Source organism: Felis catus, chromosome C1 (genome assembly GCF_018350175.1).
Source record: "Felis catus isolate Fca126 chromosome C1, F.catus_Fca126_mat1.0, whole genome shotgun sequence".
Taxonomy (NCBI): Eukaryota; Metazoa; Chordata; class Mammalia; order Carnivora; family Felidae; genus Felis; species Felis catus.
In genome coordinates this window covers 5,083,256-5,108,792 of record NC_058375.1, presented here as the reverse complement: position 1 = coordinate 5,108,792, position 25,537 = coordinate 5,083,256, and the positions used below count along the sequence as shown (strand labels likewise).

At 58.8% G+C, this 25,537-nt stretch overlaps 1 protein-coding gene and 1 long non-coding RNA gene across 9 annotated transcripts in view; one reads left to right on the top strand and one right to left on the bottom strand.

Moving 5' to 3' along the window:
* Nucleotides 1–25,537, bottom strand: part of CAMTA1 (calmodulin binding transcription activator 1) — an 850,500-nt gene that overhangs the window by 224,639 nt on the left and 600,324 nt on the right. For all 8 annotated transcript variants that reach the window (XM_045035030.1, XM_045035028.1, XM_045035029.1 and 5 more), the window contains exon 7: nt 22,739–22,810. In XM_045035030.1, the coding sequence (XP_044890965.1) occupies nt 22,739–22,810 (72 nt within the window). The remainder of the gene's footprint in view (nt 1–22,738; nt 22,811–25,537) is intronic.
* LOC109502057 lies at nt 21,928–25,314 on the top strand. The gene is made up of 2 exons (XR_002160401.3): nt 21,928–22,769; nt 24,970–25,314. It is a non-coding gene; the product is annotated as an uncharacterized LOC109502057 (long non-coding RNA).

The window sequence follows — 25,537 nt, the reverse complement described above, 5'->3', positions numbered from 1 at the left end:
TTATTTAGCTCTCTCGCTTTCTCCACACCCAGATACGTTAACTAATGACCAAAACAACGCACATGCAGGTCCTATTTCAAACAGCGGAATGGAACGTTCAGTAGAGCACACGCCAGGGGCCGTTTTCTCCCCGCGTCCACTCCAAGCCCAAACACGGGAGATCGAGGCCTATTTTCGGCAGTTCCCAGCAAGGGCCGGAGACGTCCTTCACCTCTCTTGCTTTGTGTCCGTGAAAGTCCCGAGCTCGAGTGGGAGCTCACCTCTGCCCTTAAGATGAACAGGCACTGGGAGACCCTCCTCGAAATGTCTTTATGAACAGGAAAGATGGCAGACAGAGTCAGTCTGCCTCTTCCTGGGGCCGGTCAAGTGCAGAGCGGTGCAGGCAAAGGCGGGGGTGGCCAGGGCAATCTCTCAGGGTGCCGTGCAGACAGAAGCGCTGTATGTAAAAGAAATGCTTGGAGGATTTCAGATGTGTAGGTGGGACATGTGTTACAGTCTCCTTTTTTTTTTCGGAAAGAAAAAAAAAAAGGAGTTTTCATTAGGTTATTTGCAAACAAACAAAAAACCCCAAAATAAATGACTTCCCAGAAGGGAAGCCTGGGTTGGTTGAATGAGGCTGAATGGATGGGTTCTCGCTCGGTCAGGTCAGAGGCACGTGTGCAGAGGGAACAAAGTGTCTTTGCTACTAAAACCAAGAAGGCCTGACTTGCTCTCGGGTCACAGCGCTGCCCAGAGGGCTCAGGGTCTCCCCGGGGTGAGCGTCTCACCCAGGGAGGGCGACTTGTCCAGCCTGCAGTGTCCAAGGAGGCCACCTCCACGTCTGAGGACCCGGCTCGGGAAGCGGGTACTTGGTGCTCAGGACTAGATCAGCAGCACCTGAGGGCAGTGGCTTCCTGTACGACCCCAGCAGGAAACGGACCCGCTTTGGCACGGAACCTTCGGTCCTGGTGTCACTGGGGGCTAACTGATGTGCTTCCTGGAGGACCACCCGAGACAGTGACTGCCCACTCTTAGCACGCACAAAACCAAGCCCCGAAAACTGCCCCAAGAGTGGATATGAGGCGAGGAAATGCGGTGAGGGAAGCGTGGCCTCAGATCTTCTATGAGGACAGTGCGTTTCGGGGTCTGGGGGGAAGAGCGATGTGCTCCCGGCACACTGTGACATTTCCCAGAAAGCCCGGGGCACCTCTAGATGAGAACAGTCACCTGGGGCTGGGCGTCACCTTCAGATGCACAGCGGGGCTGGCCTGTGAGGCTTGGCACCCGCCGGTGTGGACTTTTCCACGGGGACCCGCGTGCCCTCCTGTACCCACTGACAGTCCCCCCGTGTGCTGAGCAGCCGGGAGCAAGCTGATGACGCCAGTGCCTGACGTCCCTCCCACTCAGGGGATCAGGCTTGGGCTGTGTGCGGGGATGGGTCCTCACCTCTTCTAGGTTACGGGATGTCAGCTGAGGGGCACAGGCTTGGGAGCCGCCCTGCCCGGCAGGGGCTCCAGCCCCGTGGGATGTACACGGCTGGACTGGCAGGGCGGGGGGTCGCCCTTTGCCACAATAGCCTTAGGAAGCCGTGTGCTGATTCAGAGTCTCTCTACACGACAGTCTACGTGCGCAAAATGGAAAACTCCAGGGCAATTGTTTCTGCGAAGCACTCCGTTCTGGGCCCCCATGAGTGTGTGTGCTGTAAGCACCCCCCAGGGCAGGGCCACCACCCGCCTGGTCCCTCTCTGCATCCCCAGCACCTGGCCCAGGGCCTGACCCCTTGTATTTGCACCAATGCTGATGCCAAAGGTGGGGTTCTCTAGCACATTCCACACAGGATCTCAGAGCGCCCGGGGCGCCTCACCACCATGCGAGGGACTGGCCTGTGCATCCTCTAGCTGCAGCTTCGTGCTGGAGAGCTGCCTCAAACCAGTCCCACCAGGCCCACCGGCTCTTTCCTTCCCTACAAAGCCCCCATGAAAGACCTGTGAGTCTATCTGAACCCTTCTGGAAAGCGCTGTATAACATGCCATCTGAAGAGCTGAACAGAACAAACAGGAGCATGCCTTGGGGACAGCAGGGTGTCACCGCCCAGCCCGAGGCCGGCCCCCTCACTGAGGGGGCCTAGCCAATAGGCTTCTCCTGTGTGCACGGGAGCCCATGGGCTGTTTCTGCAGGGACAGAGAGGGCAGATTTGGCAGCTTGGGGAGGTGGGGGCAGAACTTGGCACAGAAGAGGAAGAGGAGGGAGGCAGGCCTTCAGACTTCAGAACTGAGGGGGGGTCAGGCTTACGCTGCTTTTAATGTTTATTTATTTTTGAAGGAGAGAGAGACAGAGCGTGAGCAGGAAGGGGAAGACAGAGACAAGGAGACACGGAATCCGAAGCAGGCTCCAGGCTCTGAGCTGTCAGCACAGAGCCCGACGTGGGGCTCAAACTCACGAAATGTGAGATCATGACCTGAGCCCAAATGGACGCTCAACCGACTGAGCCACCCAGGTGCCCCAGGTTTACACTGCTTTGGATCCATATCTTTTTTTCTCAGGTGAGGAAACTGAGGCCCAGAGAAGGGGAGAGGCTTCCCCAAGGTCAGGCAGACAGAGGAAAAAGGAACCCAACATTTACTGTGTGCCGAGCTCTACGGGAGCGATTTCATGAATTCTAAGGTCCCTGCATCACGCATTTGTAGACAGGGAAGCCAAAGATCCAAGAGATTAAGAAACATACCCAAAGCCACATGGCTTGGGTGACAAAGGAAGGAGGTCGATGGTGGAAAACGGTCAGGAAGCAGCCGGTGGTCCGAACTGCACACTGCCGCACCCTCCCTTCCCGGCCCCCAGGAGATGGACAGCAGCTCCTTCACTCGATCCCCCAGCCTGCACACAGTGGGGAGGCCAGCACCGTGTGCACCCCCCGGGGCCCGCGCGGAACACATCTACAGCGTGGGCGGCCAGAACGCAGGCAGGCGCACGGTGAGCTGACTGCAGGAATGCAAGATAACAGGTACTCCCCCTGAACGAGCGAATGAACAGACGAATGAATGAGCGAGGACAGAAGACCACCAGCCCGGAGCCTCAGGAAAGCTGGAGCCCGTTCCGGCCCTTCTGCTGGCGTGACTTTATTCCTCAAGCCCGGAGCTTTGAATACGGGGAATCCCCACACCCACTAAGAGGTCTCCAGGGCCCACCTGGGCCTGATTTCCAGCAACTGTCAGACAGGAGAGCTGGTCACGTGCGTGATCAACTCTCCAGGACCAAGCCTTCCCGGGGTCCCTTTAGTCACCTGGACACATTCCTTCTGAGGCTGGGTGAGTGTCACGGAGGGGACAGCAGTATCATATGGCCACCGGGGAGGCCCCCACCCCGGGCTGTAAATGTGGCGGTTGAGAGCCGCTACTCAGGGGAAACTAGCCCTGACGTGCGCACGGGAGCTCTCGGGTTTGCGGACTGGGAACTCGTGTTCGACTGGGAACCATTTTCTGGTTTCTGCAAAGGCCTCGGCAGGAGCAGGTTGGGAGCCATTCGTGGCAGGATGGAGAGGAGGAGGCTGCCGAGGAAAACAAAGGCAATCAGGGAGGCCCAGGCCAGGCCGAGGGCAGAGTCCTGGCAGCCTTTCCGTTTCCCTGCTTCTTCCGGAGAGGAGGCCGAGGACTTCACAGGACGCTGGGGAGCAAACAGGACCCGGAAGAGGTGGCTGGCCTTCAGGATGGGGCGCGGCACGGGGAAGCAGGCATGCGGCCCAGGCTCTGCCCGGCCATGGAGGAGAGGCTGTGCGCTCCCGGCGGGCCCAGCCCCTCGGGGCTCCGTCGTCCACCACAGAAGGGCATCCCTGTGCTTCGGGGGCCGCGGGAGGAGAGGGGTTTTCTTGCGTCTTCCCGGTCGCCTCTCACCACCTCTGCAAAGCTTGTGATTTCCACGGGTGCTCCTGGGGGCGAGCAAGCCGGAGGCTTCCCTGCAGGCCCCACACCTCCCATTGACCTCATCCTTTCGTGCCAGCCACGGAGCCCGAGAGCTGAGTGGGGACCTCGGCGCTCTCAGATGGGACCAGCTTCCTCTCTGGGGCTGCCCGGCCCCCAGTCCCCCGTGAATGTTGTCTGCTCTAGATACTCAAACCTGCCGCTTGACTTTGCGGAGCCGGGCCTGATTTTGAGCCTTCAGAAGCGTGTTTTCCGCCCTAGGAAGGATTGTGTCTTGCTGGTGGTCAGAGTACCGAAGCAGCAGCCCGTTCGCTCCGTCCGGTTCGCTCGTGTTCACGGCCGGCCTCCTCCCCGCAGCAGGCGGTGGGTTGTCGGTAGGGACCAAAAACCCGGGCGTGGGTGGTGTGGAACCAGGGAGAGCCGGCGGAGGGGGGGCGGGGATGGAGCCACTTAGCGGCAGCTCTCCCTTCAGAACTGGCAACCTCTCCACTCGTGTTGGCCTTTCTTGCTAGTTTCTGAGCAACGCGCAGCCTAGGTGTTGATAAATAATGCATGCAAATCCCAGAGAGGAGGCACTCGTTCCGTGGGGTGTTTTCATCTCTGAGGCGGGACTTTCCTGGGCCCCTTCCCCTCCCCCATCTCCGTGGAGATGAGACGCAGTGTCCTGTGGCTGGGGCCTTCTGCAGGGGTGTCAGGCTCCGCTGGGGGGCAGGGTGTGTCTGTATGTGTCTGTCTTTGTGTCTCTGTGTGTGCATGTGTCTGTACCTGTATGTGAAGGTCTGTATATGTGCGTGTCTGTCTATGTGTCCATATATGTATGTGTGTCTGTGTGTGTGTCTGTATATGTCTGTGTGTGTGTGTGTCTGTGTGTGTGTGTGTGATGAAATAAATGGGCAGAAGGAAAAGGCTGAGTGGACAAGGCCAAGGTGCAGGCCCTGGTTCAAACCTCGCCTCATGTCCCTTTGGTCCTGGAGGCTTGAGGAAGGAAGTGTAGGGCGATGTAGGTTCTTTGGAGGGTGAAGAGCTGGACCAGGTCCCCCCTCGGCCTCTGCAGGCCCCCCACCCCATCCTGCCAGGTCACAGCCAGCACGTGGGCCCAGCCTGCTGGCAGCGGCTGACCTCCAGATCTGACTGTGGGAAGCCCCTGGTCACCCGAGTGGGCCCCCGGACTGAATGATGAGCATCCAGAGTCAGACGGTGGATGGGGGAGTCCCAGAGAAAAGGGAAAACTCTCTTTTCATAGGCTGTCGGGGTTTTATTTCCCTGGGGGAGGTGTGGGAGGTAATGGGAAGTGATCACAGCTCGAGGAAATGGCTTTGAGACCCCTGAGCCGGGTCTGGGTGTGAAAATGGGACGTGCAGGCCACTGCGAAGATTCTGGCTGAGACGGAGCAGAGAGCAGGGACAGGCGGCACGCAGGAGGCCAGCGTCAGGACCAGGGACAGGCCAGGGCCCGGGCCCCTCCTCTGGAGCGTAGCTATGAGCGCCCCAGAGCTCCCTAGTCACGGGGTGGAGACCCACTCTGGGCCAGGCCCTGTGCCTGGAGGATCCTGTCCTCATGCGTCCTCTGGGCCACTCGAGCTCCAGTATCTGAATTCGGTTTCTTCTCCTGAGTTTTCTTGAATCATCCTGTTAGGGATGCTTGTGAGCACAGGCTGGCCCTCAGTGCACGTCCCAGACAGGACTGGGACGAAGGTGAGACCACGGGCACTCACCTCGGGTGGCCATGGAAAGGGGCACCCAGACTCTCCGCCAACAAGACAAACGCTATTGTAATGCCAACTTTGAAAAAAAGTCACAATTAAGGCAAAAACCCATGATGAACCAAATATCAGAATTTTAAAGAAAGACAAGAGCAGTATCACTGATTTCTCCTTTTGCCTGAAGGCTGTGCTGTGGCTTGGCGTGGCCTGGAGCTGACGAACAGCCAATAATTGCTGAGGAGCCTCGGCGCACACGCACACGCTACAGGGAGTGAGGAACACCGGAGGTACAGTGGCTGTGGGTCACAATATAGCCTTTTCTACGAGCTCCCATTTATTGAGCACTTACTAGGTGCCACACACTGTGCTGAGTGTCTCCCAAATCTTAGGGTCTTTGTTCCTCACAACAATGCCCTGAGGGAGAGGTTAAGTTACTCCCCAAGGGAGTGAGGACAGAGCTGGGATCCACAGCCCCAGCTTGGGTGTGCTGGGAAGGCGGGCCTGGAAGGCCCAGCTCCCCACTCAGGTGAGACCAGTGACAGGATTTTCAGAGGCAGGACCTTGCCTTGGGAAGGTACTGCCCTGGGCGGGGGGGAGACAGCGGGGAGGACTGGGTTCATTTGGCATGACCCTGAAAAGTCTGGGGCTGCTGAGCTCATCAGCTGCTGTAGGACAGTTGGGTGACAGACTCATAAAGGGGACAGAGACCGCCTTGGAGGTCAGGTCTCAGATGCCCAAAGCAGGCCCCAGTTGGTCTTAGAAAGCTCCATGGTGGCAGCTTACTCCCTGCAGGAGCCTCAGTCTTGGGCAAGGAGTGGAAAGGCCCAGACAAGTCCTGCAACTTCAGCTACCATGTCTGTGCTCCGCCGAAACTATAAAGCAGGGGCGCGCGGGAGCCGGCTTGTCCTGGCTCGTGAGGACTGCTGGTTAACCATCCGGGAATGCGGCAGAGCCAACCGAAGTCAAATCAGCCTCTTGAAACCAGCTAAGGTGCGAATTATTTACACCACGGAAACTGGCGGCCGCTACCCACCAGGTGGTTTGGCTTTTCCTAGATGCTAAGCATTTACCAGCACGCCGCCCCGTCGCAGACAATATCTTCACACCTACAAGAGCCTGGCCACGTCTCAAGCGGCCACAGCAGTGGACGGGCGATGGCGTGGCTCTTCCACAAAGAGGCAATCAGCACCCCGGCAGCGGCTAAATTCCAGCGTTGTTTCTGGGGCTGAACACACGCTCTGTCTCTGGCGGCAGAGTCGTCTTTGATCTAATTAAGCCCGACCCGCGCCGATGCGAGCCTGCACTCTGATCGCACACCAAGGCTGTGCTGAGCCGCGCGCTGGGAGGCCGGGGAGGCTCCACCGCCCACGGGCTCCACTGCCAAGGGGGTGCCCCGAGGCCGCCTGGCCGTCAGGAAGAAGGATTCAAGCCCGGCTCTTCCTGTAACTCAGGGACCCCAGGAAAGCCACTCAACTCCCTGGGTGACAGCTTCCCTGTGCAAACAGGGGGTTGGGCCAGGGTCCCTTTGGGCTCTGTTGCCAATGAAGCTGAGTCTGCCAAACCAACCAGGGCTGGGGCTGGTCGGGGTGGGGTGGGGGGGATCCCGGACTCAGCAGGGGGACACCTCTGGACCTCTCTCAACCCAGAGCCTCGGAGGGTCCCAGCAACGAGGAGCCTGCCAGCGACACGGACCAGAGACAGCAGAACCTGGCCAGCCCCACAGCCCCCGGGGACCCTCCCTCGACGGCAGCTCTCTGCCCGAACAACTGAACCTTATAGGCTGAGGGGTCTGAAGAGGCGCCATGCCATTCACGGGCCCGGCTCGCCCATCTCCTCCCCAGCTGCTCCCAGGAAGCAGACAGCAGCCGTGCGTCAGGGAGCATCACGGCGGCTGTCAGCACGGTGATGCCCGCCAGGAGGGCTGGCGGAGACAGGCCTCCTTCCCCCTCTCCCCTGGGGCAGTGGAGCTGACTGCTCAGCACCCTGGAGAGAGGGGTGTGACGGAGACACGGGTGACACACAGGCTGCAGTTGCCTGACGCGTGCCCACAGGGGTGGCGCTTTTGGTGAGAGGTCAGCAGTGCAGAAGGGCACGGGTCAGGAGAGGGTGGGGCCGTGGGGTGGCCTTGAGCTCAGGGAACAGGTGGGTGAGAACTTGGGGCAGAATTTCTAAACGCTAGCTTATTGGAGGCAACAGAAAGAGCCTGTTCGAGTCTGGGTAGTCCTGGGGACTTTGCTGGAGTCGGCGGGGCCAGGTGTGTCCTCCGGTAGGCATGCACCCAGGCCTGGCCAGCCTCTTCGGCTGTGACTGTCAGAAGCAGAGGCTTGGCCGAGGCACAGCAGGAGACTCTGGGGATGGCTGGGGGCTGGGGGGAAGGACCCATGACTGGGGCTCTGCAGGGCCCAGCTGGGAGTGGGTGGTGCTGTTGGGGTCTGAGTGGTTCTACTGATCTGGGTTCTAATCCTGTTTCCTTTTTTTTTTTTTTTTTTAATTTTTTTAATGTTTATTTATTTTTGAGACAGAGAGAGACAGAACATGAGCGGAGGAGGGGGACAGAGCGAGAGGGAGACAAAGAATCCGAAGCAGGCTCCAGGCTCTGAGCTGTCAGCACAGAGCCCGACGCGGAGCTCTGACTCATGAGCCATGAGATCATGACCTGAGCTGAAGTTGGATGCTTAACAGACTGAGCCACCCAGGTGCCCCTAATCTGGGTTCTAATTTCTTTTTTTTTAATTTTTTTTTTCTTCAACGTTTTTATTTATTTTTGGGACAGAGAGAGACAGAGCATGAACGGGGGAGGGACAGAGAGAGAGGGAGACACAGAATCGGAAACAGGCTCCAGGCTCCGAGCCATCAGCCCAGAGCCTGATGCGGGGCTCAAACTCACAGACCGCGAGATCGTGACCTGGCTGAAGTCGGACGCCCAACCGACTGCGCCACCCAGGCGCCCCTCTGGGTTCTAATTTCTAAAGCAGCTTGTCACCCTGGGCTAATGAACCCATACCTGGGCTCAGTTTCCTCAGTCATAAAGTGGTGCAGTGCTGTCCCAAGCATTCAAGGAGATTTTAAAGTGTTTTGCATCGGGTCTGACCCAGGCACGCGCTCAGGGGATTGTGTCATGACAATCGTTATCATGACTGCCGTGCTGTCACAAACCCAGGGCTGGGCCCCACAGGCCCTGGTCCTGGGTCCTTCCCACCTGGGACCATCCCCAGAGTCTCCTGCACAGCCTGGGCCAAGCCTCTGCTTCTGGCACCCCCAGCTGGGGACGCTGGCAGAACCCGGGTTCATGCTCACCGTGGGATGTTCCCGGCCCTTTCCAGGCCTCCCTGGGGCAGAGGCTCTCTGCCTCTCTGCCTCCTGGGACTGTGGGCCGGTTTGAGCGAGCCTGGTGACCCCTTCCTGAGTGAAGGGCCTCTCCAGGTCCTCTTGACGGGGCAGAGGGATGGGCCCTGAGGCCGGCACCCACGATGCCTGGTGCTCACCCACACGACCTGGCCCAGGACCGGGGACGTGGGGGCAGCATGGACAGGGGAGCTGGCGATGGCCCTGGTACACTGAGGCCAGGGTCCGCGAGTGACTGGGCTTTATTATCTCTTCCGCTTGGTCACACTGCAGAAAGGGCTGGGGTCTGGGATTTCAGCCCCCAACTGAATGCTCACTACATACGAGGTGCCAGGCCACACCGAGTGGAGCCTAGCTTTTGCATCAGAGTGACTGTGTGTGATGGCCGCCTGTAGCTGCTATGGGCATGGTTCTATCTCCTGTCTCAGAGCGATGAGGCCCCGTCAGGCTGTCAGGTGGGCCCCCCAAGGCCAGTGAGGGCTCCATCCGTGCCCAAAGTTGCCCCAGGGTGACTGCAGGTGCCCATTTATAGTGTAGATCTCCCCACATGACAGGGGGACGTGGGCTCCCGGAGCACCTGTGTCAGCTACCTGTCCTTGGATTTGAACCTGGCCTGGGGACTTTGCACAGGAGCTTCCTGAACCTCTCCCTCCTTCCAGCAGAGAAATGGGAGAGCGGAGAGAAAGAGAGCAAGCTGAGACCCACGGGGCCCCACATCTTTGGAACTGACAGCATCTTTCTGAGAACTTTGTCTCCAAATTAAGAAATCTTTTAGCAGGTCGGGATCACCAAACCTTTCTACTCTGGATTTCCTTCTCAATCCTCCAAGCTAACCTCATGGAGAAGTCTCAAGCCTCACGTCCCCGTCGAGCCTCACGTCCCCAGAATCATCTCTCCTGGGTGAGTCAGGGGCTCACATCCTCTCCCCATATCATGGTCAGTTGAATTGCATTTCTGAAGAGCAAACGTGCTCCCTCTTCGGCGGGGAGGATGGAGGAAGGCGGGAAGGAAGGAGGGGTGGGCCATTGAAGAGCGAGTCCATCTCGCTGTCTTTACCCAGTGCTGATGCCTGTTCCTGCGGGGCGCAGCTGGGCCCCAGCACGGCTGCGGGAGAGCAGGGGAGCATCCCCAGGAAGCCTGCCTTCTGGCTGGGGATCCACACACTTCACACCCACCCAACAGATACAGACCCACATGCCAGGCACGGTTCTAGACGCTGAAGAGTTAGCGACAGACACAATTCGGTGTCCCTGTTCTTACGGCACTCGCTTCCGAAGGATGGGGCCGGGGGGGTGGGGGGGCGGGGGCGGAGGAGACACAAGAAATGACTAACGCTGGGGTTGTAACAACGTGCGTGAATTACAAGAGATTTTGCTGAGTGAAAGAAACCTCGCCTAAGAGGACGTGCGGTAGGAGTCCATTTGTATGAAGTTCTCGAGCAGGAAAGACGAGTCCCTGGGAGACGGTCGTCGGGACAGTGGTGACCCTAGCCCACGGGGTGGGAGCCGGCTGGGAAGGCACATGGGGGGAGTTCCTGGGGTGACGGTAACATTCTAAAGCTTGCTGCGGGCTTGGGTTCTGTTCACGCATTGATCACAACTCCTCAACTAGGACTTCGACATTTGTGCATTCAGTTGTTTCGTTGTGTGTGAATTTTACCTCACAAATAAGAGAACTGTAGGTACGCCGAACTCGGGCGAATGATAACGATTCCTGTGCTGACATGCTTGTGTTACTGTTGTCTGCAGCTTAGTTTGAAATGCATGGAAAATGCATCAGATGGATGGAAGGACTTGAACTGATAAAACAACATAACATGTTAACGGTAGAATCTGGGTGGTAGGTCTAGGGTGCTTGTAAAATTCCCTCAACTTTTCTGTATCTCTTAAAATTTCATGATACGATGTTGGTGATGGGAACAGAGCGGTTTGCCAGAGAGCCAGGGAAAGTTAGATGATGTGTCAGGAGGACCCCACTCGGGAGCTGACGGTTGAGCGGAGACCTGAATCTTAGCGTCAACTATGGAAGCCCAGGGTGGCCTCCAGGCAGCAGGAAGAGCAGGTGCAAAGGTCCTGGGGCCAGCAAGCTTGGCTCAGGTGAGGGGCAGGAAGAAGTCGGGAAGGCCGGAGAGCGCTGTGGGAGAGGAGGGTAAAGGTCAGGGGTGCAGGCCCTCGGTGGCCTGGTAAGGGTTTGGCCATTACTTTAAGTGCCATGCGCCTTCCTAAGCTGGTTGAAAGCATGAGCCTTGGTGAGGTTTGGGATGGGAGTGGCCCTTTGTGTTCCTTTGTGGAGAATGGACCACACGTGCAGGAGCGATTCACACTGGTGCAGAATAAAGTTGTGGCTCTAACTCGGTAGCAGCAGCAGAGAGGGAGGTGGGGATACAGCTGAGACATATTTTTGACGGGAGGAGGGCGGCGGGGAAAAGTGGGGTCGAGAATGGTGGGCTCGAGTCCCGGGGAGCAGCGCTGCGTCAGGAAGGTGAGCGCAAGAGATCAGATTCCGCTTTGGCTGCGGGAAGCCTGAGATGCCGATTCCGCATTTGGGCGGGATGCCGAGCGGACGGCTGGATGTGAAAGTCCGGTGCTTCGCGGTGAGGTCAGGGTGCAGGTGCAAGTGTGGGCGTCTTCAGCCTGGAGCTGGCGTGTGAGGCCGTGAGAGTGGGTGAGAAGACTCAGGCAGGCAGTGTGGGTGGATCAGGGGCCTGCTAACATCGAGGGGTGGAAGCGGAGGGGAGGAGTCTGCGGAGAACAGGCAGCGGGGGAGACGGCCAGGGAGGGCCTCTGCGGCAGGAGGGGAGAACATTCCGGAAGGAGTGAGCGGCCAACGTGGTAGTTGCCGTTGGGGGGTCACGAAAGAGGATGCGGCGACACGACCTTTGGATTTCACGTTTCGGAGGCCGTGGGTGAGCCCCAGCTGGCCTCGGTGTGGCACGTGGCACGGGAGGGAGGAAGAGCAGGAGGGGCAGGGCGAGGGGAGAGCCGGCGGGGCGCGTATCTGAGGACTCCCGCAGCATTTTGTGCCAGCAGTTGACGGGGATGACCCAATGGGGCAGACAGGGGCGAGGGAGAAGCAAGGGGGCAGGGCCGCAGGACGAGCAAAGAAAGACACAGACGGGACTGCTGAGGACAAGGACTGCGTGAGGCCAGCCGGTGCCAGAGACTTCCACAGGGGCCGCCCTGCCACGCTGTGCCTCTCGCTTCGGGCCCGACGAGGACCTGCATTAGGCAGGAGCAGGCACACGGCCGTCATCCCCCGGTAGCCATGTGGCTGGGAAGGTACGGTCCCCGCTAATACTCCCCGTCACCAGGGAGGACTCTGGAACAGGGGAGCGGAAAGCCCCCAGGATGTCCTGCCCAGTGTGGGAGTGGTGGTGGGGATGGCGAGAAGTCTCCTTTGGGCTTCCCAGAGCCCTTTACAGGGAGGAGAGCAGGAGAGCCGGGAAGGGAGGAGTGAGGAGCAGGGAGGCGTGTGCTCGCCTGTGCACCCCCCTGAGTCTGGAGTGTGTACTGTCTTGCGTGGGAATCTCTCTCTCCTGAGGGCCACTGCACTCTTAACGGTGATAAAAGCAGCCACGATGGCCTGTCGTGGACCAGAGTGTGTCCCATGCCGGAGCCGGCCAGCTTCACCAGCTGGGGTCCCGCCTGGGGCCCCGAGAGAGCCCCTGACCTTCACACATGGAGCTCGTCACCGAAGACTTGCCCATCGACTCTATCAAATGACGTCTGCGTTTCACTCTTGGCCCTTTGAGTCTTCTTCAGAAGCAAGATGGAAAAGTGCTTCCTTCAGGCAAACTTTTGTCTTTCGCTTTGGAAACCCCCTTTTCCCCTTTGCTCCAGAGGAGATTAGGATATCGAGGACAGAGTGTCCACTGAAGATTACATGAGAAGGCTAATTAAACAGAGGCCCCGCATTAGAAGCCATCTAGAGGGGAAATTAAGCAGCTTTTGCCTCCTTCCCGTCTTTGAAGGATGTTCTGTGGAAGGGGAGCAGGGATTGTTTGGCTCGATAAATAAAGATAGTAACCAAACTGTATCGTCCATTGTTCTGCCTTTCTATTAAAAGCAATTGCTTAGCCAAGCTGACAACACACACCGCGGAGGCATAAACCCTCTGCAGACGGAAGGATTAAGAGACTGACAAGTCCTGGATAATAAGGCTAATTAATAATTTCCATCTCCAAGGAGCGGCAGCCTCCTTCCTGCTCTGCCTTCCAGTCTGGTCCAGGCAGTTCAGCCCTCTGAGGGCGGAAGGACACAGGAGGCTTTGCAGGACAGGCCAGGGTAGGCGCTGGCCGGTCGCAGCAGGGCAGGGGGCCGAGGGGACACGGTGGCGGGGGAGCGAGCAGCCTACCGATGGCTGGGATGTGAAAGTTCCATCTCACTAAGTGAGCACCACGCTGCAGGTGAATTAGCAAACGGGGCCCGTTGCCACACAGGCACATGGGAGGGATAGCATTTTGCCACATGAAAGGTGGTCCGGATGAGACCCTCTCAGAGGCCCCCTCCCCGACGACAGCCACACACACAATCGCGTAGAGCAGGAGCTGCCGCACGTTGTCATGGGAGGTGATGAACAGAGCCACCATGGCCAAGCAGGACATGAACACCTTTGTGGGCCTTAGCTCAGTTCTTCCTCCCAGTGACCTCGTGAGAGACGTCCCGCGTGCCTATTTCTCAGACAGAGGAAGGGATGAGATTCAAAGAGGGTCATTCACTTGGCCAGAGTCCGTGGTTCGGAAAGTGCGGAGCTGAATTTAAACCGTGTGCCCGGGGAGGGGGTCTCCCCACTCAGCTCAACACCCTCCTCGTCCACAAGGTGGGGGCAGAGGGTCCCGCTTCCCCCCGAGGACTCCGGCTGCCCTGGCCGCTGAAATTAGCAAGGTGAAGATCCAGCAGCGGAGACCTGATTACAAGTTGCTCCCCGCTGCCCCCAGAGAAGGAGATCAGGATGAGGGAATCTTCTGGAAAATACCCAGTGACTTTCCTCAGAGGGAATAATGGCTGCGTTGGGGGGATGGCCATATTTTTCTGGAGGCTTTAGGTGGGTGCAGCAGGGGCCTCGGCATCATAAATTGCAATCAAGCAAAGATGTCTAAGAAGGAAATAATACCGGGGCTGCTGTGCAGCCTGGCAAAGATCCTGAAATCTTAATGGAATTGAGCAATTTTTTGCATAGCACCGTAAATTCCTAGTGTCTACCTTATCTTCGCATCATGTTATTCAAGGCACATTAATGGAGGACGAAGTGGAAGCTGCTGGTCGGGATAGAACCGGCACGAGGAGGCGGCTCGGGAGTGATCCCTCTGATCCCGCGGTTCAGCCTTAGCTGCCTCCTCTGCACCTGCTCCTTCCCCGGCTCGCTGGTCTCTGCTGTGCTCCCGCAGAGGAAACGCCCGCCCGCCCACCCGGGTAGCTTGTAAGACGGGCTTTGTTCTATTACCCTGACCTGCAGCCTCTCCCCTCCCACCCGGGCGCCCAGGAGGCCGCTGCCCTCTCCTCTCCTCCCCTACGCCACCCCTGCTTTGTGCGGCTCCCTCCACTCACTTCTCCTTCAGCGCCGACACCTTCCGCAGCCCTGTCCTATTCCCCACAGACCTGGTGCTTCTTTCCAGACTCTGCTGGCCGCTGCAATGAGCTACCAACAGGGCCATTTGCCGGGAGCTCCTCTTTCCTGACGGGCCTCCCTGAAGCATGTTCCCCGGGTGCCCCAGCCGCATTTCTACCTGGGGGTGACAAAGTACCGGCCTCACGGGCACGCACGGGGCTTCGTAGCACCTGGAGCATGGGAGCCCACAACCTACGATGGCTACTGTTACTCTTACCGATACCGATGACGATAACCACCTTTGACAGCCTGGAGGAGACCCCACGGCGGCATCGAACCTGTAACCTCTGGTGGGCAGGCCCCATCTCTCCTGCTCTCCTCTTCTGGCCCCAAGCCCACATGGGGGGGGGGGGGAGCCTCCCACACACTCCCTCCAAGTCACTTGACTGACACCAGGGCCTGGGACACTTGTCCTGAGGGCTCCCCAGACTGTGGGTGCCTGGTCTGTGAGACTGAAGCCGGTGGAGCTCGGACCCCACGTGGCCTTGTTGGTCCTTCCTGTCTCTGTGCTCCGTGGCCCACGCCTGCCACACGTCAGAAATGGCAGGGAAGAACATCCTACTGCCTTCCATCCTGAGCTCGCCTCCTCCTCCAGGAAGCTTCCCCTGACCACCCAGCCCACTCTATCGCCCCTTCTCTGGATTTATCTCATCGACTGGCTTCAGGTGCACCCACTAGGCCAGCAAGGTGCCCTGGGTGTGGAAATTCAGGGTTGGAAAAGTGACTGTGATGCCGTGGGGTCCTTCACCTGTCTCTTCACACAGGAGCCCTCTCCGAACACTTGGGGCCCAGCTGTTCTTGTCCCCGTGTTGCTCCTGGCCTCAGGAGCCTGGACTCAGCCCTGTCTGCTTGGTCTCTGGGGCCCCCTTATTCCCCTGGACCTTCAGTTTCTTTGTCTGTGAAAATCAGGGAGAATTCACCCAGCCCTGGCTCCCTGCAAGGGCAGCTGTGAGAACCAAAGACACTGGTCCCCACCAAGTGCTGGGGGCCACCTGGCACTGGGGCTGTGGCATCTGTGAGCCATGTGCACTGTCAGAGGTCCCTCTGCCCCACTCAGCCCCTACCTGGTACCTGGCCCGTCCTCCACTCCCTGTGGCTGAGGGTGGGACACCAGGGCTGGGCTGAGCTCCTGGCTTTCACGGCCTAGTGCCCGTGGGATGTGGCCAGAGGGTCCGGCTTCCCTGAGGCACCCTCGGCTCCCCGCCAACCCAGGCCTGGGGGGACAGGGATCCTGAGGCACCAACTCATTTCTCTTCCTTGAAGCATGTGGGTCAAAATGTCCCTTTTGGGGGACGCCTGGGTGGCTCAGTTGGTTATAAGCATCTGACTCTTGACTTGGGCTCAAGTCATAATCTCAGTTTGTGGGTTCAAGCCCCATGTCAGGCTCTGTGCTGACATCACGAAGCTGCTTGGGATTCTCTCTCTCTCTCTCTCTCTCTCTCTCTCTCTGCTCCTCCCCCCCGCTTCTTTCAAAATAAATAAACTTTAAAAAATGCCCCCTTTGGGAGAGAGTCAGCCTGATGACAATGCCTCCTGTTGCTCTAAGCCCCATCAAAGCCTCCTTTCATGGCAAGCCCCATGACATCTCCGTCTGAGTAATGCAGGACACTGTTCAAGGGCCCACATACAGAGCAGGCTCCTCAACGCTTTATTTCCCAGCCGCTTCTATTTCACCCCAGTGAAACATAAAAACGGTTACTGAGCAAGAAGCCTGGAGTATTTTTTATGAAGCTATAATATCTTCCACTTAAAAAAGATGAAAGAGAGAGGAGGTGGAAAGAGCGAAGGAAGGAAGGAAGGAAGGAAGGAAGGAAGGAAGGAAGGAAGAGGGGAAGGAAGGAAAAAGGAAGGAGGGAGGGAAAGAAGGAAAGAGGGAAGGAGAGAAGGAAGGAGGGAAGACAAGGAGGAAAGGGAAGGAAGGAAAGAGGGAAGGAAAGGGGGGAGGGAGGGAGGGAGGGAGGGAGGCCTGGCAGTTGGTGGACTGTCTCTTGCCTCTTGGGATGTGGGGGGATCCAGGGGGATCCGGCTCACTCCGAGTAGAGATGTCCCCACCACTAGGATGAGCCTGAGGATGGAGGGGTGAGTGTGGAGGTGCTCCCGTAGCCGCGCTGGGGCTTCTGGTCCCTTCTGTGACCTAGCTCACCTACAGGGCGACCCTGAGGGCTGGGGGCATGGTCCCAGGTGGGTCCTTGCTTCCAGAAAGAGTGAGTGGATGTCAGGTAGGGGGGCACTTGGGTCGCAAATTGCAAAAGAAGTGATCATTTCAAGTCTCTTGTGGGGGGAGGGCGGGGAGGGTGTCTATAGTGAAGACAGTGCCACCACTGTGTCCCGCTGCAGAGGAGGGCGGCGTGAAGGAGGAGAGACGCCCTGGCCAGCCTGTCCTGACCAGCTCACACGTTGAGGGGCCGCCCCAGCCCCCTGCAGCCTTGCGGTGCAGGATAAAGGGGCGATGCGGCCCGGGGGCTCACCGGAGCTTTCTCAGGGGCAGCGGGAGACCAGCTTGTGGGTCCAACCTGATGCTCGCGGCAGTGAGCGCTTGCCGTGTGCCAGGGGCACATCTGCCGTTTGTGCACGCACCATGTCGCGTTTAGATTCATTCCCAAAGGCAGCCCTGTGCAGTGCCCCTATTATTGTCACCATTTACTGATGAAGACACCGAGGCTCCGAGAAATTCGGTAAACTGCCCAGAGGCGAACCGCTAAAAGGTGCTCCCCTGGGTGACCCAAACTTACTATTTTAAGGGGTTGAAATAAACACCATCCCAGAGGGCCCGCGGTGCTCACTCACCCACTCTGGGCCAAGTGGGTGCCCCAAAGGGTAGCCTTCCGGGCGATATGCTGGGAACAAGCGGTCCATGAGCCCGCAGGATGCCTCCACCTGACCCAACCGTGCCCGACTTTGCCACTTCAGGGTAGCAGTGAGCTCCGAGGACCCTTCCTGGAGAGCCAGAGGCAGTGCAGAGATGCCCCCAGGGGTGCCACAGTCTGAGTGCCGGGTGAGGAGGCCCGTTCCCCCCACGGCCTGCTCCCTCCCTGGCCGGCGGGGGAGGCCTGGGACTCTGTACAGCCCCCTCCCCCCGCTTGCTCTGAGTAAAGAGGCCCCGGAGGAAGGAGGCCGGACTCCCTCAGGACACACTGGGGTCGAGGCCTGTGTCTGATGTAGAAGCTGAAATGGAGTTGTTCACTGGGATGTCCCCAGAATGTGAGCACAGGTGCCTCTCTGGGGCCCCGTCTGCAAGGCTGCAGAGCCCTGGGTCAGCGTGGGGATGCTGGCTGCTGGCTCCCCCCTCTCCTCGGCGGCTCCTCCTGGCAGGAGAGACGCTCTCTTGAGGATGCGATGCCAGCTGTGAGCCCACAACCCGACGGAGGGATGTAAGGCTTCAGCTCCACCCCAGGCCTTACCAACCGGGTGGGCAAACATGGTTCCCAGGAGCACTTGCGAGGGGAGACTGAAGCTCTGCCCAAGCAAAGACGGGGGTCTCCCTCCTTTCCTACAAGGCAGGGAGACGTGTGGTTGAGGCCTCCCTCTGCTCCTGGGCTGGGGGCTTTAGTGGGGCCGGGGCAGCCTAGAACTAGCCCCCGACGCCCTGCCCTCCTCTGGGCTGGCTCTGTGAAGGTCTCTTTGCTGTGGTACTTGGTGCAGAAAGCACCCTACTTCTGGGGGGGGGGCGGGACCAGCTGAGCTCAGGGGCAGGCAGGAAGGAGAGAGTGTGGGGTGAAAGGCCCGGAGTGCCCCCTCTGTGCCCTAAGATCTGGGACCAGGTAGCCCCTCCCTATAAGAGCAGGTGACACTGGTGCCTCCGGGAGGCAGATGGGGCCGCAAGGGGTGCCCTCCACTGGCCGGGTGACCATGGGCCTCCTGAGAGCCTGGCCTTCTCTTGGGGGACACGGGGCCCGTGGTGAGGGTCTGGGGCACCGTCTGGCCAGGACTCACTGCCCGTGGTGCCTGGCTGTACGGTCACAGCTTCCGATGCTCAGGGTTGCCAGGGAAGGGCTAGAACCTGGCTCCTCCGTGGAGCCCAAACACCTGCCATCCTCCAGCCGTCAGGAGCCCCCAGCCCCGGGAACCCCCAAAGCCGCGGGGTCCCCGTGTCTACTTGGCAGTGCTTGCGAGCCCACGGGCCTCTGTGGGTCGGGAAGGAGCTCCTGGCTGTCTCCGCCCCAGCAGCCTAACAGCCCCCCGCATGGCGGTGGCAGACACACAGGGACACACCCCCCGCTTCGCTCGAGCACAGAAAACATTCATTAAGCATTTTAGAGGACAAGGGCACAAAGAAAAACACTCATTAGAAGCAGAAATAGTTTCCAAATGAGCCATACAGAAGCTGCTGGAAAGTCTGGCCTGAAATGGGGGCCTGTTCTCTTTGGGCTTATTGGGAGAAGGGCCCCACAGGATGGAATGTGGGGGCCCGGGACGGGGATGCAGAGGGCAGCAGGGAGGCCCTGAGCCTGAGCACCAGAAAATCCCAAGCAGGAGAGGCCGTGGCCGCAGGACGGAGGGTGAGGCCCCTGGGGTCTGGCTCACCCGTGGAGCAGCCCAGCGGCAGGACTGGCCACACCCCCTCCCGCCCCCAGCCAGGCTCAGGGCCAAGGTGGCTGCAGTGACAACCACGCTCGGGCCCCGGGAGGCAGAGGCAAGGGTGCCATCGCTGACTGGCTGGGTGACCCTGGGTCTGGCCCTGTCCCCTCTGGGCTTCAGCGTCTATCTAGGAAATGCAGCAGCTGAGTTCTGTGGAGCCTAAGGGCCCCGCCAGCTGTGACACATGGAGGCCCCGACGTGCAGATGATGTGACGGAGGAGTACGTGTGCCAGCCAGTGGTGGTGGCTTCTCAAGTCCCAGGACAGATCCCCCGAAGGCCCTGACCCAGCTGGGCAGATGGCTTCATGGGGTGCACACCGGTCATGACAATGCCCTTATGCACTTGGGGCTTCAGTCCCCTCCACTCCCGGGAAAGTCTCTGGTTCCTCACTTGTCTCCCTGCTCACATCCTAATAAAACATTTAGTAGCAACAGAGAGGGGGCAGGGTCGCTCCCTCCCCTGAAAATCAGGTCACTAGGGAACTTTTAAGTGCTGTGTCAGTTCCGGTCCCCCTCCTCTCCCTGATCCTCCGCTTCTGGAAGGGGTGCTGACCTCCTCCCCCAGGTCTGACACCCTCTCTCCCTCCCTGTCCTGGGGCGGCAGGCCCTCTGAGCAGAGCTGAGGCCTTCAGGGCAGGCCGGCCCCTCCCTGTCCGGCTGAGGCTCTGTGCTGGGAGAGACAGAGGGGCACAGCTCCCCCCCACCTCAGGGACCTTACAGTCTGGGCGCAGGGGAAAACCAGGCCTGCGCGGGCAGAGGTTCCTGCTGTGCTAAGTGGCCTTGGGGCGAGTGGCATCAGTTTGGGACCCCAGTGGCCACCATGGCCGGCCACGCTCTGCAGTGGGTGGGGGCGGTGGGGCCACTGCTGGAATGAACTCTCCTTTATCCAGAAGCCCTCCTTTCCTCCCTGCCCCTTTCCTTTCAGAAAGGCTCCCCTTGTCCCCCAGCCCCTGGCACCTCTCTGCTGTAAGGGGCGTGGCTGACAGCCACTGCAGACTTCCAGGGACCACCAGGCTGGCTTCCCCGGGGAGCCGGTGGTGACTGGTGGCCGTGGGAGCTGCCTCCTTCCTCGGCTCTTGCCGCGGTCACCACCCTGACACCTTCTCTCCCACCCAATCCTTTTTCCTGATAATTGGTGTCAGAGACAGACCTGGGCCAATTTCCATCTGGGCCGGTGTCTCATGGCTTCTTTCCTATTTAATATCAGAGAAATTAAGCCTGGCCACACCGTCATTATCCTGGTGTTGTAATTAGCACCGGAACAAATTGCCCTGAGCGGTGCCGGCTGCCGCGGTGGCTCTCGGGCTCGTGCGGGACGTGCACCGCACTAATTGCTTTGGCCTTGGCTCCTTAACCTGTCCCTGCCCAGCACACACTGGGGAGTGGGAACCGCTGCCCCTGCATGCGTCCCCCCCGTCACCTGCTCACGGAAACAAGGGTGATGCTCCAGGATGCAGTGGATAGCGGGTGGAGGGAAGACTATGGGGCTGGGAGGAGAAGATAAAGGGGCCCAGATCTGCCCTTAAGAAACCAGTTCCTGTGACACTGGACCTTGGGGGGGGGGAACGGGCTCCCCCGCCAGCTAGAAGTGACCGCCCCAGGCAGACACGAATCACTCCACATATGTTTCCGGCCCACCGTGGCCAGGACAGAAGCTCGGGGGTGGGGAGGGCTGGGACAGCGGAGCCCTCCCACTTCTCGCCTGGAACAAGGCAGGAGGAGCCAAATCTGAGTGAGTAGAATCCAGTCTGGGGGGCTGATAAGCTCCCCCCCCCCCCCCAACCGTGGCTGCCCGATGGTGTCTGAGTCTAGGAAAGTAAACTTAGAGGAATCAAAGAGCCACAAGCACGTGATGGGACAAGAGGAGACAGGCGATGGCGTGGGTGCAGGAGCGCCTGTCTGGCAGGAAGCCGACTTCCGGGGCACTGCTCCAACAGGCCAGTGGTCAGGCCTGGAATTGGGAGAGCGTGCTCAAGAGGCGTTTGGATGGGGCATGAAACTGAAAAGGAAAAAAGCCAAAACAGGCCCCGGAGCCTTCAGAGGCCAGGGAGGAGTTCACAGGGCCACAGGCTGCTCAAGGTGAAAATACCTCTCAGCAGCCAGAGCGTGACCCTAGGGCACAAGGACATGGCCCCCGCTGTACCAGATCCCTGCTCTTGAGATGGGGGTCCCACACTCCACTCCTCCGCCAGGCGGAAAAGAGAACCTTTTGCGTTAACAAGACGAGAAGTATCATCCCGTGACCACGCTGGAGGCCCCTTTCACAAGGAAGCAGGGCCGAGCAGTTAGAAACCCCCACTGCCACCAGCCCAGCCTCCCAGGGAGAGGAACCCGAAAAATGACAACAGGGCAAGATGTCAGGGAAGCCGTGTCTTTGCAAATCAGCACATCCTTGGACAGTCTCAGGCGTCATCTGCTAATGAACTTGCTGAACCGCAGACGATTATTTCTGGAACTGAGGGAGAAGGGCAAGGAGGCAGGGGCTGGGCAGAGCCGACAGACCGAGAGCCTTGTCCAGGCAGAGCCTCGGCGTCCACACCAAGATGGCTCTGGGCCCCGCAGATGTTTTCCAGGCCACCTTCCCTGGGACCAGTGGCCCCTCTGCGCTCTGGCACGTGAGGCCTCAGCTCTCTGAATACACACCATGGTGTCAGGGGCTTGCTTTCTAATCTGCCAGACCCCTCCTGACCGTACTCCCCAAGCCAGGGAGCTCCTCCAGCCGCCGGGGCCAGGGGCGGGCTCATTTGAACTGCTGCGGGTGCAGATGGTTAGAACCACAGTGGGAAAGGTCAGAGGCAGCAATGCCTGGGCCCACAGAGAGCGGCTGCCGATCGGGGACAAGCTTTGCAAAGGACCAGGTCGAGCCTCGCTGATGGGTCCCTCGGACCCTCCCACTCACACGGCGGCACCCTCTGCCGGGCTCTCTGACCGCCACTGACCACCAACAGGCAAGAGGCTGGGCGGCCGCGGCCCCGAGCCGGGCCCGACTCCGTGAGGCTGTGCACGGGCACCATGGACACAAAGCTGGGAGCCAGGTCACCCTTGTGGAGCGAGGGTGGCCGGGGGGCTCCTCTGCCCCTTTCTCCGTCCCCCTGCATGGCAGACATCACAGATCGATTCCTGGGCTCCTTCCGGCTGAGCCGCGGGCCCCTGCTCTCCCAACAACCCTTCCGATCAATCCGGCTGCCGCTGGCATGCCTCTGAGAGCCGATTTTCCACGAGTGCCAACGACTGACTAACCCACAAGAGAATGTGAACGCACAGCTTTCGGCCAACGGGCATTCTGCAGTCGGGCAGACGCTCAGCCTTCTCTCCGTCCTCATCAAGAGGAAACCGAGCCACCCTGGAAGCACCCGGTGGGGCTTTACTCTCATGGGGCGGAAGGACGGCCCCCCCACCCCCCACCCCAGGCCTCTCCCCTTCCTGGCATCGCACAGCACACCAGGCCGGCCACACACCTGGCCTCAGCACCACACGCCAATGCCCCTAGGAGCTCTGGCCGGGGCACCCCCGCCCGAAGCCGCTGCACGCCGGACCCCACGCCCACGCAGCTCCCTCCACAGACCTTCCGCAGCACCGGAGACGGAAGAAGAATCCAGTCCCAGCCACCTACCTGAAGGAGCCAGTAGCACCTCCGGTGGAAGGTGGGGATGATGGAGGAATGGACATAGCAGCCGTACAAGCACTAGGGAGAGAGGAAAAACGAGAATTCAGTTGGAAAGAGGGAAGGAAGGGAGAGAGAGAGACGGCGCAACAGAGAAGGAGCGAGAAAGGGCCGCGGACGCCACCGGCACCCTGGGAGGCCGAGGGCCGGTGCCCGTGCGCCTGGCTCCGGGGCCGGGACCGAGGTCCGGGTTGGAATCTAAGAAGCACAGTGGGCAAGGCAGCAGGCAAACCCGGGCAGACAGCTGGGTGCTTTCCCTTTTAGGGACCATGGAGGCATGTGAGAACCCAGAAGAGGTGGGGATGCGGGAATGCACATTCGTGTGCGTTTTGCCCATAATTGTAGGGGCTGGGGGTTACCCTAAAGTTCATTCACAGAGCCTAGGTTAAGACCCCTTGGTGTACGGGGAGGGGCTGAACGTGTGTGGGATTGATTCACACACACACACACACACACACACACACACACACACACACTCTCCAGACCTTTCCTGGTCAAGGGTATCACACCGGGCGAGCGGGGCAGCCCTGGATGGCAGGACCTCTGAGGCTGGGGGTGGCACTTCGTAGGACTGACCTCCAGAAACCGAGAGGCCCCTCGTGCATACCCCACTTGCTGGCTTCTATTTAGTCTGTTCAATCACATTTGTGTTTGTTCTAAGGTGAAGCCTGCATCTTTCGCAGACGGATTTGGTTTGGGGGGCGGACAGTGAGGAGGGACGGTAGGACCCGGAGACGGGACAGTCAGGGCCAGCAGTGGGGACGGGCTTGCAGGCGGAGGGGGAGAGCGGGGCCTGGTGAGGAGGACAGTCCTCTAGGGTCCTCTCAGAACCCGATTATGCGAGTCTCGGGGTGGCCAGGGTTTTGCCTTCAAACCGGAACTCTCTCCTTCCCTCTCCTGCCGTGTTTCCCCGGCTTCCCAAACACCTGCTCCACAATCGGTGGGGCAGAAAGAGAAGGCAGGGCACCAGAGCCTTGCAGGCCGGGGATGGGCAAGGTCTTCCCTGGGCCCCTCGCTGCTCATCCGAGACACGGCCATTGCCACCCCCCGCCCCCCCACTGACACTGCGGTGACAACTGGCCAGCAGCTCTCTCTGCATTTAAAGCTTACACCAGAAATTTTTTAATATGCCCCCCAAAGACCAAGTGCGATTCGGTTCTACCAGGAATCCATTTGAGCCCTGTCTGATTAGCAGAGTTGAAAGAGAAATCAGTTTGGACTACGGGACTCTGGCTGTAACAAAATCAGATTTCCAATATGTTAGAACTTTTACAGATTGCTGTCAGCTGGGACCAAACCCTGTATAAACCAACCAAACAAAGCGGAAATTCATTTAAACGATTCCCTTGCAATTCTTGCCCACGAAACGTATTTATTATTAAGAAGGCAATATACTTTCCTGACTCTTCTGTTTTTTAATACGCCGTGTTTCTTTTTTTTACTGTTATTTTTGATAACTCACTCCTTCTTGCCGAGAGAGGCGCCTGTTTGGACATTTCCTGTGAGCTCTCGTTTGCCATGAACGAGCAGCCCACCCTGCGACTTTTATCAGTTCTTTTCCTTTGGACTTTGCATATTCTCGTGGGAAGTTTCATTCCTTTGGCTCACGTAATGAGCCAAATGGAGAGAGACATAAATTGTTGAGAGAAGAACTCTCTCCTGTCTCTTTGAAATAAAAGGCCAGGCATCCACTTTTTCTCACTGTTCATTCCTCTTGAGGGTTTGCAGACTTCCCCCCTTCACCTGTCTCCTTCTCCTTCCACTGCTTTCTTTCGAACTTGAAAAGAATGTGGTTGATTTGCGCCTCCATTCCCCACCCCCCCTCAAGTTCACTGCTGATCTGTGTGGGCCGGGCTGCAGCATCTTTGAACTACACACGAGGACTCCCTGGGACTCCAACACCTACTGTGTGTCCCTTCTGAGAGTCCACAGGAAGTAGAAAGCACGCCCCCCCCCCTCCCCTGGGCCTCCCTAGCACCTGTGGGCAACCTCACCTGCCCAGAAGTGTCCAGAACCATCCAATGAGCAGGATGGTGTTAAAAAGAAAAATCGCCGTTTCTACATCAAGGCTCATGCATTTTAATCAGAGGAACCCTCAGGGCCTCACTCAGAACCTAGTTACTCTATTTTTAGATATTACTCTAACCACCCTGGTGATCTGATGTCTCTGGTCTCCACAGATGAGAGGCATCATCGATGAAGGCTGGAGAGAGGGACAGCGGACCCCTGACGAGAGCGAACCATGTCAAGTAGCATCGAGGGAGGAAGGGAAGCCCCCTCTAGAACCCCAAGGACTCAAGGACCCCAAGGGCATGCCCCCCTCCCCGTGTTGCCTTGCCCAGCACGCTGGGTCCCTCCCATGGCTCACTGCCCATCTGTACTCCCGGGACTGGAAGCTCCAGGGTGAGGCAGGGAGCCTCAGACCCTCTGAATGACGGTGGCCAACAAGTGTCCCACCGGTCTCCACAGCCCAGTACAGGGTACAGGACCTGAAGGCAATAAATGGTTCATTTTTGCTTGTGGTATTCCAAAGGCTCGGGACTTTAAACTACATACTAGAAAACCATCCTGGAAAATGGCTCCACATTGAATGCTTAAAATGCTCAGCTTCAGTTTCAGGGAAATCTGACTCATGTTGAGTAGCTGGTTTACTGTCCCTGTGGGGGGAGAGGCTTCCCAGAATCCACCCTTGGTGAGCTGGAGTCAGCAAAGAGGGGCTTCTGGAGAGACGGGTCCTGCTTGGGGTAC